This window comes from Melospiza melodia, chromosome 6, assembly GCF_035770615.1.
Source record: "Melospiza melodia melodia isolate bMelMel2 chromosome 6, bMelMel2.pri, whole genome shotgun sequence".
NCBI classification, from domain to species: Eukaryota; Metazoa; Chordata; class Aves; order Passeriformes; family Passerellidae; genus Melospiza; species Melospiza melodia.
Genome location: NC_086199.1, coordinates 69,338,278 through 69,352,070, shown reverse-complemented (window position 1 = coordinate 69,352,070; position 13,793 = coordinate 69,338,278). Strand labels below are relative to the sequence as shown.

The 13,793-nt window shown below is 34.3% G+C and overlaps 1 protein-coding gene across 8 annotated transcripts in view; it reads left to right on the top strand.

Moving 5' to 3' along the window:
• Positions 1–13,793, top strand: part of FUT8 (fucosyltransferase 8) — a 99,690-nt gene that overhangs the window by 62,705 nt on the left and 23,192 nt on the right. For all 8 annotated transcript variants that reach the window (XM_063158866.1, XM_063158865.1, XM_063158868.1 and 5 more), the window contains 2 exons: positions 3,701–3,815; positions 9,842–10,079. In XM_063158866.1, coding sequence (XP_063014936.1) covers positions 3,701–3,815; positions 9,842–10,079 — 353 coding nt within the window. The remainder of the gene's footprint in view (positions 1–3,700; positions 3,816–9,841; positions 10,080–13,793) is intronic.

Below are 13,793 nucleotides of genomic sequence, written 5' to 3'. Positions count from 1 at the left end.
GCACATAAATATACATAAAGATATCTCAGAAATTTTAATATATATTATAATCTACTGTTTGGATTAGAAAGATTAGTGCTTATTATAAGTACTTAAAGGAGTTTTTCATGCTGTCCTTATGTGGGAAAACAAAGAGGTGGGTATCAAATGATGAGGTACCTATGTAAGGAGAGAGGATCATGCTTATTTTGTTTTGTTGGTGAGGAAAGCCTTCTGGGTCATAGATTAAGGATTGCTTTTTAAGAGATTATAAACTTTAGTTTCTCTGGTTCTGGACAAGTATTAGAGTTCTTTGTTAATTTTGGTGATGTTAAGCAAATTGTTTACTACTCATATGATGGTGCTTCTTGTTGGATGCTTTAATCACTGTTGGCTATGCCCTAGGAGCTGTGTGGATTTTCTCCAGGGCAGTGCTGGTCTCACCTAAGTATTGGCCAAGTATTTCAGTACTGATTCTGTTTGAGAAACAGTGTTGCCCAACACAAGATTTTCCTTGAGAATTACATAATTGTATTCTCATAGTTGCTATAGGAAAGAGGGCTTTTGAGAGTAAATTCATCTAAACATTGGAAAGACTATTTGATATTGAGTTATTAAAACAGAGAAAATTAATCCTCTAGTTGTCATGGTTGTTTCCTGTGTTGACAAATGTTGTTTGCAAGGTGGCTGTTACTGAGTTAGTTTCATTCCTTCTCCCAGGGAGTAGCTGTCATCAGGGATTTTGTGGTAACTGACCAACATTTGATGCACAGTATTCAGAGAAATTTTCACATTATTTCCTTTGAATTACATATTTTCCTTTGAGCTTTTATTTGTTGATGTAAAATTTTAGGAGATTTAAATTTTTTCATATGACTGGAATAAATGTCTAGACTGATTGTTAAAAACGCCCACACTTCCCCCCTTATTTTGGCAATCAAATACAGATGAAACGCAGACAGATTTTTTTCCTCCATTCTGCTTTCCAGGAAAAAAAAATACTTTTAAGTGCGGCTCCAAGATTTATTTTATGATATGAAGCAACAACAGCAACAAGCTGATGGTGTTGGTTAGTAGCCCAGAGCAAGTTTGATGCAGCAGATATCTGCAGTGCCACTGGGTGAGGTTTCCTGCCATTTCAGCGCCTGCAGTAGGCTCTAATAACCCTGTGCAGGCTCATCCTTTGTCTGCACTGAGCTATCTTGGGCTCATGGATCACCTCTCCCTGTGCACGGAGCATGACCCTGTTCTTTGGTATTTGCGTCCCTTCTAAGTCTGTATTAATAAGTTATCACAGCGATCTGTCACACTCAAAAAACCTTAGCAGATGTAGCAAGAAAATGCACATTTCTGAGCAGTAACAATCAAAGAAGAAAGGACTCTGTGACTGTGTCTTAAAATAGCACTACTTTCTAATCATTTCTGTGTGATAACACCTGTGAATTTTTCACTTCCCAGTTTACTTCAGGGTTTTATAATTTTTTTTTAAAGAAGATTATGGATACTGTCTGAAAACTCTTTCATGAATTTGTAACATTTCCTGCAAATCATTTGATACTTTTTATGGTTTCTACTGAGCAAAGCTGCCTTTATTTAATTTGGTGAGTCACTGAGGCTGTGTAAGGACACTCACCCATTTCTCTTACCTCAAAAATTATCAAAGTAATTATAATTCATCCATAAGGCTAATTATTAAAACTTAGCTACTGCCTTTCCTTTGTCGTGGTCACCATAGCCAGTAATATGAAAAACAAAATTTGGGCAACACTTTTGTTCTATAGAAATAGGAAAAGCTAGTTAAGAGCTGACAAAATTTTTATTGTTGTCTTTAATTGGTAAACTTTGTATTTTCGGTTATTTTTCCAATATTTAATGGAAATATATTTCTATAAAATATAGGGAGAGTACACTGATTACTTGCATTACAGGTACTGAAATGATTTGTTTAAGGCTAATGAAAGAGCATTTGACAAAAGTTTAAAATGTGGCTATGTGGTTGCATGGCTGCTTTTAATGAAATAGGATTTAAAATAAAAATAATGTTTTATTTTGAACCTTGAAACCTTGACTTTGTATTTTTTTCTTTAAACACCCAACTTGGTTATATTCTGATTGGGAGGAAAAACATATTTAAACTCCTGAGAAATTGCATTGGTTTCCTTTTCTAGTATGACTACTAGCCTATGTGTTTTCTATAAATAGGGAAAGTGTCTTAAGAGCAAACCCTTTATTTGTCCAGTTATCTGTATATAATGCATTGTATTAGAGCTAATCCATTGTTAGTTCTGTTCTAATTCTCTTTAAACTGTGTGTGCATGTTACTGTATTTTGTGTCTTTAATAGTTACTGATTTAAAACTAGTTACCTGGTGATGCTTAAAATTAATTTTTATGCAAAGCCACAATGGGGTGTTTCAAGCTCAATTACCTTGTAAAAGAAAATTGACTTTATAGTTTCAGATTACAATGTAGATAAGGTTCCTGCAGTTGATTGACAGAAGGTGAGGGTTACTGCTGCTGCATAATTTGGGTAAAATGTTTAATACAATAATAGTAGATGCTATAGTCAGTGTCTTTGTTACCCTGTGTAGAAGCATGAGGATAAAGACCAGAATGAGTGTTTGAGAATAAAAATACAGATCCATAAATCCAGTTATTAAATTAGCAAGAAAAGTTTATCTGATAACTCTGCTGATAAATCAAATTAGGGCACCTCTAGCTTTATCTCGATGTTTTCTGCTTCAATATTGGGTCATTGAAGTAGTTTCCTAGTAGGGAAATGCAGCCTCTCAATTATGGACACGAGGTAGCCTTGGCTTATTGGATTTGTGCTTCCAGTGCTAACAAGTGCTGCCAAGAGCTTGACAAGACCACTTCAAATGTTGTTAGAAAATGTATTTTTCTTACCTTCACACTGTTTTTTGGTCACCTCCCAAATTTCTCTGCCTTTGTTCTCTTTTGCTTCTCTTTCTAGTGCTCAAACTTTTGGTTTATCAAGAATTTCAGGCAATAAAAGCAGCATCTGAAGTTCAGATGAAAGTATTAAGAAAAGTGGTTCAAACTTACAACTTTAGCATTGTTATGGAGAAATGTTTAGCAATATTAAATATTCTCAATCTATGAAACCAACTCTGAAATTAATGCTTCTGAGTTGGGCCGTCTTTTACTTTTAGAATAACCATTAACATTTCTAGAAACACTTTGAATAGTTTGTCTCTAGTTTTCTATTTCTTCCCAAAAGCCACAGAGATTAAAAAAAAAAAATTTTTCCAGGGTGGTACTGTTTGGACAAAATCAGTAATTTTAACTTAGCTGCAAAGTTTAACAAATGCCGTATATAATTTTTATTTTTGTGGTGATGAGTTCTTTATCCTCTTATTTGGCCAATGAAATGTTATAGCCCTAAGAAGAGAATCTCTAATGTATTAGATAATCTCAATTTAATATTTCATAGTTCTTCAAAATTAATGTTTTGTAGTATGGACTTGCATGGCCATGGGTCTGTTTAGAATTTCTAATTTTTAATTGCTGATGGGTGTGGAACATTTGTTATATGAAGGATGCAGTCAGTCTGTCTTGGCTGCTGTTTGAATTGCGCAGAAGGAGATGGGATGAAGAAACTGATTTTGAAGCTGCAATTGAAATACCTCTTTAATTTTCTTTGATTTAATTTAATGCTCCAAATTATTAATGTTAAGATTGTTTTCTGCTGTTGTTTATAGGTCAATAATGACCGACTTGTACTACCTCAGTCAAACAGATGGAGCTGGAGATTGGCGAGAAAAAGAGGCCAAAGATCTAACAGATTTGGTACAGAGAAGAATAACTTATTTACAGGTAAGAGGATAGAGCTTTTGAATCAAGGGAAACATTTTTTTCTTCTTACATATGTAGTGCTTAGCTAAACCTTGCAATAGAATAATTACATCACAGTTTAAAAGTGAATGTTGGTATGTGAACGAATTATGTAGAAAATAAATTATTACAGTTGTTTCAAACATTATTTTATGTGTATAGGGAAGGTAATATTCAAAGGAAATCATTGGGGTTTGTATTTTTGTTGGTGGTTATTTTGGTTTATTTGTTTCTTTGTGGGTGTTTTTTTGGATCCACAGTTTTTACTGGGCTGTACTTACCTATTTCAGTTCTTCACTTTATTCTAAAAAAAATTGTCTGATTGATTGTTTTTTATTTATTTTATTCTTTAGAGTGTCAAAACGCATTAATTTGTTTGCATAGTTTTAAAACAAAATTTAAAAGTCCTTGTATCAAACTTCTGAACTAGCAGCACATTTTTAAAAACATAGGGAAGCAAAATTGAAGTGCTTCTATAGTGTATTGTCTAGTCCAAGATTGTTTCAAGGGATGTTTGAGACTTCTCTAGATCCTCATATTTTTGAGTTGATAAGGCCTTTTTAATATGTGTGCTTGTGTGTGTGTGAATAAAATCTAAATAAAACGTGATCTAAAGGTGTTGGGGCTGTTTTTCATGACTGAATGCATGCAGCTATTTGTGTAGTGATCAAAAAGATAATTTAGTCTGTTTTATTCGTACTTGGTTTATTTTTTATGGCATGTGTGGAGCTGTTTTGTATGGTCACTCCTAATGCCCAATCTTTTCTCTTGTGTAAATAGCTGAATTTGTTTCTTAGATTTTCATTATTTCACAGTTCAGCTGTTAGAACCTTCTCTTCTGTGACCAAGCTATGTATATGTTGCTTGTGAAATAAAAAAGACACCCTTCTGAGGAAAAAACCATCTCTCTAAATTGTGCAGGAGTCATCACTTTTATTGTACTTCTTCAACTCCTTTCTGAGAACTGTTCCTTATTTTTTCATTTTGATACCACTGTTTGGCAGTAGTGTACCATAACTACTTTTCATGCTGATAAATGTAGCCTTTCTCTGCCTTTTCCTTGTCTTTCACTTTCCATTTGTTGTCCTGTTTAGGAATATAACTGTGCAAGTCATCAAAAAGAGCACAAAATTATTTGCTTTAACAAATATGCACCAACGTAAAGCAGTCAAATGGTTTGCAGATTTATATATCTCTATTAATAATAAAGCTGTATTAAAAATAAAATAAAATGAAAAAATTTAACAACCCTTGTCCCTCAAGTCGATGAAAAAAAAAATTATATGGACCATATTTGTAATTGTTTTTTAAGTATGAAAGTACTGCATAGCTTTTTTCTGGTACATGTTGAACATTGACAGCTGCATTATTTTGGGACATCTCCCTGGGAAGTCATTTAGCTGAATGATTGTGAGTAGTGATGACTGCTACTTCATTTGGATGACATTACCATAAATTTGATTTAATGAGGCTACATGAAACTAGTTTCCTATAGTTGGAGCAACATTTTAAAAGCTAGGACTTTATATTTAAGGAAAAGGCCTTATTTTCAGAGATCTTTTTTATCAAACAGGTGTAGAAAATGTGCAAGAGAAGTCAGATAAGAGCACCCGTAGTGCTGTAATCAAGTGAATAAATAATTATGAAGGCAGCAGTTTTCTGTCCCTTCTCTTTTGTGCCTATTTTTGTTCTGTTTATTTTAGGAAGTTTGTGATTCAGCATGCAGTCTCACAATAGCAGAATATTTTTGCCTCTGATTTAAAAAGAATCCAAAACTTTTGTTCAGCTTTGAAGGTTAAAAATGCAATCAGGTGAGAAAGGTTACTAAGTACTCAACAACACATCAATTCTATCAGTCATAGTTTGCCATATTCAAGTTATATTCTGCTATACTATTTAGTTGGGGCTTTATATGTATGCAAAGAGCAGAAAGTTGGTCACAAGACTTTTTTTCTGAGCTTTCTGGACTTTGCAGTATTTTTGTGGTTTAATGTGTCACTTAGATTTTTCTGTCTTAAAGTGTTTTAAATCCTTTCCTTCACATTAAAATTACTGATTAGTATTTTTAATAAAAGTCCTCATGCTAAAATGACAAAAGCAATAAAAAATGCTTTGGGCACTTTGCATGCATGCAAGGGGAGGCACCCCATAGAACTGTAATTAATCAAATCATAAGTATATTATATGTTTTTAGTATAATAACCACCTTAGGAAGTGTGGTTACTGCTGATATCTGTGTGAGGTTTTCTCTAGGATTGAGGAACACACTGTGTTAAAGTCCATGTGCATGCTGGGATGTTTCACTCAAGCTGAAACTTGCGTGTCACAGAAGGGTAGGTGCAAACTAGAGGAGTTTATATTAGAGGAAGGTTTGAGATCTCTGACTCTCAAATCAATTACCTACTATTTCTGACTAGGGAGAGAAGAATGTTTTCTTCCCGCAGCTGAAAGAAACTTCTGGCGGTTTGTTTGGATTTTTTGTTTCTTCGCGTGGTCTGTCTCCAAATTCTTGAGGGTATGAAAAGGAAGGATTACAAATGACATCACAAAATAAGGGGAATAGAAGATAGTATTAATTACATTTGTGATCACTAGGATGAGAAACACCAATTTTTGACATATTTCTCTAAAAAATGGGATTTTCCAAGATTTTGAGTGGGACTCTCTTCTCCAGCAGACTGTGTAGCATCAAAGAATAAAATATCTGTTGAAAATATAAAAAAGAACAGCTTTGTTAATGGGTATCATACTGTGTTTATAAGGTTACTCAGTAAATGGTAGCAGATTGCTTGCCTACTCCACTCTAATCTGTTGTGATTCATTTGATTAAGTACATTTCTCTGAACTGTGTTCAGTCCTCTGAACTGTAAATTCACTAGCACAGTATTTTCTCATACAGTAAAATGTATGTTAAGGAGCAGGGTTTACTTTTGCCAGTTTGTCATGTGTTTTGATGGCTGACTACACACTTGAAAGCACTGGAGGATGGTGAGGCATTGAGGCAGCACTTGGGACATTATTCCCACCTGAGCCTGCTTTTTGTGAATAGGCCAACCAAGAGCCCTGGGAGTGCAGTGGAAACCCTGAATTTTGTGAGAACAACAGTATATGCCCATGTTCTTTGTGATGGAAGACCATTCAATCCATCTCACCAGTTGAAAAATCTACTTTTATTTTAGATGGTATTCTCTTTCATAGAAATAGGTAATTCTAACCATTTTGCTATTCTGAAAATTTGTTAATTTTATCGGTTGCATTGTTCATAGAAGTTATTCTGGGGAAGATTAGAGGTGTAAACTCTGGAATGGCTTGATGTTCTAATCTTCTATATATTGAAGTATGTTTTGTGTAATTGGTCAGGTGTAGGTATTTTGTTTGGGATTTTATGTGGGTTTGTTTAATTTTTGTTTGTATTTTTTTTTAAATATCTTTTTACTGCAGTTTTATGGCTGTTACATTACGGGACTTGACATTCGTGGAGGTCCCTTTCATCCCTCTCTTGATTATATAGATCATTAAATTGCAGATAGGAGTGTGATCAGCAGTGTCATTATGGTTGAGAACGGAATGTACTACCCACTCAAATCAGGGATTTATAATCCTTTTCTGTGACTTTGTGACAGGAGGAAAAATCTTTTGTCAGTCTTCATTGGTTTTGAAATTGTTGTTCTTTATCAGCTCAGTACTGGTTGCTTTGGTTGGCAGTTGTGGTTATGAACACCCAAACTATTCTGATGCTTGAAATGTGACTTTTCTTCCTTATCAACGGGTAATATTTTCACCTTTTCCTGGAAACCAGTTGAAACTGCAATATATCCAAGTGTCTCTACTCTCCTTTTCTTTTAAAATTCTCAATAGACAATTGAAGCTCAGATAGTGCTTTGTCTTTTTTGCTACTTGAATATAGCAATTTGAAAAAACACCACAGTCATAAAGAAATTAGTTAAATAGCTTCCTTAAGTCACAAACTAATACTAATATATCTAGTTTTTAGTTAAGTCTACAAACAATGATAAATCCCAAGTAAGTGCATTATATTAACATTGATAAGCAGTCACACTATCAAATTACATTTCCTTGTGTGATTACTACTTGATTTCCATAATATTGTTCATAAGCTATTATATGAAGTTTGCCTTTACATGAAAGAAAGTGAGAAGGGCATACCTTGACAATATTTCAAATATGCCATTGATTAAATGCTTTCATGTTAGAGGACACAAGCATTTAGAGGTAATGACAAGTGTAGAAAGCTTATCTAAGGTCATTTTCTAAAAATTCACAGACAATATTCCTTTCAAAAAGAATAATGTTGTAGCTTTACCCAAGCTGGTTACAAATACCCACCAGACACTCCCTCGTCCTTCCTGGTAGGACAGGGAGGAGAAGAAAACCCCCCCCCCCCAAAAAAAAAAAACAAACCAACCAAAAAAAACCCAAACCACCCGCAGAAAAACCCCATTGTGTGTTGAGATAAGAACAGTTTAATAACTGAAACCAAGCAAAATACGATAATATTAATGACAGTAGTAATAATAAAAATATAATACTGCTGATAATCATGATATGAGAAGGTATTTTTTCATGGAGTTCTTTCTATGTGGACTTCTACAGAATACTAAAAAGGCCCTCTTTCTCTTCTGGAAGACTCTGGGAAATACATTTGTTATAATTTCAAAAGATACCTGTTGGATTTAGTCTCAAGTTATCCATTAAATTTGTGATGACAAAAGTACTGGTCTGAGGAATAAAAATCTTGAACAAAAATTTTATTTCATTTATTGTTTTCATACCTAATTAGGCTTTGAATCAGGTATATTTAAAAAGAAAAATATAAACTGCTGATGGTATAGCACATGTTTTAGAGTTTTGGATTTGTTTTGGTACCTCCACCCCTCCCTGTCTGAATTGTCATCCCCTCCTTTACATAATTGAATGCACAAAGTTTTATTTTAAATTGTTTTAGGACTCAGAATATTCAGATTATCTTTTAGATCACTTTAAGGAGTGATCTCAGTTCTCCGGACAGGGATCACTGTTGTTTGAAGATTTGATTTGACTGTTGCAAATTTACAGAAAATTTTATTTTAAGTTTAGATGTGAAAGAAACAGAATTTATATTGGTGCCTAAATATCAGTATCCTTGTACCTTATATGAAATGCTAATCCTGGAGATTTTGTGGAAGACCTTTCTGGAATTTAGAGCTGTGTCTAGAGCCATGCAAGTATGAATACATACAAAAAAAGTACTATCTTTTACGTAAAGAAAAACTTCTGTTGATTATGATGTTGTGTTGTCCACATACCTGAAAATTCCACATGCCTAAAAATACTTATTAGTTTGAACGTTTAAACATAGCATTCAAACAATGTAGGTATTTGCCTGCTGTCTTATGGTTTTTTGGTTTGTGGAAGTGAAATATGGTGTTTTATGGAAAGTGTATGCAGATTACAATTCTGTCCTTTATCATTCTGCTTGGGAATGTGTTTTGCATTCTGTATTTGCTATGTGGTCAGCTAGCCTGGGAAGCAGTCCCTTAATAAGTATTTGTTTTATTCTGTACCATTCGTTTTGTTCTGTACGTTGTAGACAGGTGGAAATTTTCTTTCATTGGGTGACATGGATGCTTATTGAAAGAGAACTAACAAACTTGAAAAACTGCCAAAGGAAAAAGCATTCTAACACTGAGAATCAAGTTGATGAAATGTGAACTCGGAGTCCAAATGTTGTCTTTTTCTGACAGATTTACAAATGAGAAAGTAATTTAAAATCTTGAATGTATTCTATTTTATATTAGGATAGTGAAGTATGTTCAATAACTGTTCATGCTCGCAGTGAAGAATTCACATAAAATTTTCATGGAGCTGAAGCTTACTCATCCATTTTAGTCGGAGATGTGTTATAGCAGGGCGGCTTCTGTGATTTATGACATTTGCCAGTTTTTCAGAAAAACGCAAGCCTTTGGTGCAGCTTCCCTTCAGCTCCACTTTTTCGCCCACCCTTACAGAACCCGAAGGATTGCAGCAAGGCTAAGAAACTCGTGTGCAACATCAACAAAGGCTGTGGCTATGGCTGCCAGCTTCACCACGTGGTGTATTGCTTCATGATCGCGTACGGCACGCAGCGCACGCTGATCCTGGAGTCGCAGAACTGGCGCTACGCCACGGGCGGCTGGGAGACCGTGTTCCGGCCCGTCAGCGAGACCTGCACCGACAGGGCGGGTGCCACCACGGGCCACTGGTCAGGTAAGGCCGGGCCACCCTCGGCGCTCCTCCTGCTTCTGTGCGCCTTCCCTCCCGTAGAATTAACCGGTTGTCTCCCTCGTGTTGTGTGCGGCGTGATAACTGTGGCTGCAGCTGGGTATGTAGGCGCCTTTTGCGTCTTAGTTGCCCACTGTATTTAAAAACAAATTCCTTCATAAGATAGCTCTGCATTGGTAGAGTCTTTATAATGCAAAAGTTTAGTATTTGAGACTTAAATTACAACTTTTGAGCAGGGTGCTACTCTGTTCTCTGCTAGATATTCTAATTTTCATGGGAGGAGAGTATTAAATAGAGGCTGTTGTTAATAAACTTTTTAAGAAATAAGGGATGTTTCCAATATTAAGCAATTGAAATATAAAAGAAATGGTGTCCAGTAGTCACACCCCAACAAAATAAACAAATAGTTGAAATAACTCCTAATGCGAGCTGAGCAGATCCAAAATTCATGCTATAAAAACAATGGCAGTGTTAAATATGAGTTTTTATTTGTATATCAGCAAATCGTTCCTTTCTTATATCATGCTGAACAATTTGCCTAGAGTTAGTAGATGGACACTGATGTTTGGAGGATCAGGTAGCTTTGTTTGTGTCCAAGTAAACAATGTTTGTTTTAAATGACGTCTTTCTCCATGTGATTGGTAGTCAAAACATATCAACATCTTCAGTCTTTTCACTAGGACACTGCATACCCAGTGCATATGGAATCTTAAATTAACCCTTAAAATTTTACAGGTCTGAAATTAACTTAATCAGATTTATAAAATCCGGTTTACAGGTTGCATGTAAACTTGTGTGTTTACTCATTGAAGCAGCATTTGCACATTGAAATAGCATCTGTTCTTCAGAGCTTCAAGATGCCACAAAATTAGCTTTGAGAATGCTAGTTAGTTTTTGTGAATGAGATTTTTTTTTTTTTGCAAAAAATGTTTCTTAGGAATGGTTGGATGTTTTATAAAAACAACTATAAATGGAGAACAGATATTGAGAACTCCAGATGAAGTTTTATTTGTGTTTGGATAAGTTAGTAAGTGAGTCTATAATCTGGACATGGTTCTCAGTGTGGTCTCCTATACGTGACTCCAGAATTTAGATGCAGGCAGTTTTGTGAACAACTTCAGAGCCCAGTAAGCTGGAAAACAGTTCACTCATGCACACATGGCTTCAAGAGATCATATATTTAATGAAAATCTATTTAAATAGATGATGGTTTCCTGCAATATAGGCTTTTGCTGGTGAAAATACAAATAATGCTTTATTTTAGGTTCCTACAGTGAGGGTACTTTTTTTTTTTTTTTTACTTTTCAATTAGTTTCTAGATCAAAATGAATAATTTGAAGGCTGAGCACATGAAATACCCTGATGCAATCAATTATTTTTTAAATAATAAATGCCACTAATTTGAGTTTTGGTGTTCTAGAGCTAGAGGGCTATGAAAGACAAACTTTCTGTAGTTGGTGTGTTGGCCAGCCACACATGCTATAAACTGTGTTAAATTCTGATCTTGTGTAGTGGCTTGGTCAGTGAGGATGGATGATTCTGATAAGGGATCTCTTTACTAGCTTCAGCCTGGCTTCAGTGGGAGTCATTATTACTGCTAAATTTTAGAGACAGCATATCTTGCTGAAGATTTCTGTGTGCTTTTTATGTCTCCCTAAATCTATATAGATTTTTATTTACTTGTATATCTGTTTATTTATTCCCTGTTTTTTCAGGGACAAATAAGTCTGAAATTCTTAACTCTAGTTAGGAGCAGTTGGTTTGCAAGACCGTGTGTTTAATTTTTTTTCTCTACAAATTCTGAAATCAGTGTGGGATTTTCTATAATTTCAAAATAAATGTATTAAAATGCATTGACGTTTATCAATTTTCATTTTTCATAAACAAAACATTTCTCCTATGTAGTGTAGGGATTTTTAAATTTTTTAAAATTATGTTTCAAAAATATTCATACTAATGAATAATTTTAGCAAGTGTTCAATGTAAATTATGGAAATAGGCCAAGCCAGAAAAATATATCCTCTAAGAGAGATGCTTTAATGGAATTTGCAGACCTGATAGATAATAATATAGTAAAATGTACTTCATAACAAAATAGTTTAAATTTGTTTATCTATTAATTGCTCCTGATTGACATTTTTTAGTTCTATTCACAACACAAAATTTTGCATTTTCTGAGCTTTATCTTCAGTGAAACAATTTAGAATGTAATACCTTCTCCAAGAATCAAGAAGCTTATATAAGCTGAGAATGCATCTAGTTCTGGAATTTTCTTTGTCCAGTCCTCTCCTGACTGGGTATAAAAGCTAACCTTGTTTTTGGGATTTGGGAAGTAGAGTGACTTTTAATGAGCAAGCTGATATTTGCCTGATAGCAGAAGATTAGTAAGACGTGTTCTCATCGCTGAAGAATTAAGGGTCAGCTCAGCCCATGTCACGTCTTGGAGGAGTTGTTCTTTGTGTTTGACTTGGTAGTTCTGGAATCAAGTTCAGCTTTTCTGGCTTAAACGTATTAAATGATTGAGAATTCTATTGCAGATTTCTGTAAATGCAACAGTTATTTTACACTGAGGCATAAGTTTTCTTTGTCCTTTGTTTCACTCAGACTGTCTTTCTAGAGAAAAAAATCTAGAGAGGTTGTTGTCTTCTTAGTTCTAAAATGATATCTTGCCTGTAATTGCACCTTGCCTGTAGTTTGTTTCTCCTTTGCTATCCATGGTCAAACTGTTTAAAAATAATTTCAGCAGGAATTTTTATAAGAAACATGAATGATTTTCTAGTAGTAAGAGCCAAAATGTAGACAATTTATGAAGACATTTATCATGAAATTTTTGATTAATTTTATTTAAATTAATTAATTAGCCAGGTCATAATGTTATTATCATTGCTGCATGCTAAAACAAAGCCTCTTCTTACCATTTTGTCCTTGCTGATTTATGATGTTATGGTGGCATTCCCCAATGATAAATTGAAAGAGGTCTACAAAATAACTAGACCAAAAAATCATAAATGAAAAAGAAAACAGATTAATAGGAAGGACAGATTAATGTACTGTTAGAAGTCATACTTGCATGTCAAGCTGGAGAATGAAGGGATGTAGAGGTAAAGAAGCCATCTACTTGCTTTAAATAACAGTATGTGCTCCTTCCCATAAGGCCTAAAATCCAGAAAGATCAAAGATAACTTGAAAAAGGAAACCTGAAACAAAGTTTCCTGCAGTTATCCTTGAATATTGATTTTGCTGCCTCTAACTATGGTTTGATGAATTAATGCTTTTGAGGAAGGGATACCCAGAAGGGAGAAAATGGCAGAACTCTTCATTTGTTGGTAGTGCCAGCTTTTAAGTATTAATTAAACTACAATCTTAAAATATAAATTAACTAATATGTTTATATGTATAATTCAAGAATGAGGATACAGTGGGTACACAAAATGAATGTTTAATTTATTAAAGTCTATCTGGCAACAGTAATCAAAAGGACTAAATAAAAATTGCAAAATCAAACCATAAAAAGTTGTACAGAATTGATTGCAATAAATTAAGAAGTTTCACTCCATGAACTAGATATTCCTTGACAGTAGTTTTTTATGGAAATCAGCTGAATATTTAGTATTTGCCTAAAAAAACCCACTTTAACTTGCATACAATTGTACGAATTATGTTTTGCCCCCACATCTCACTCTTATCTATAAACATTTG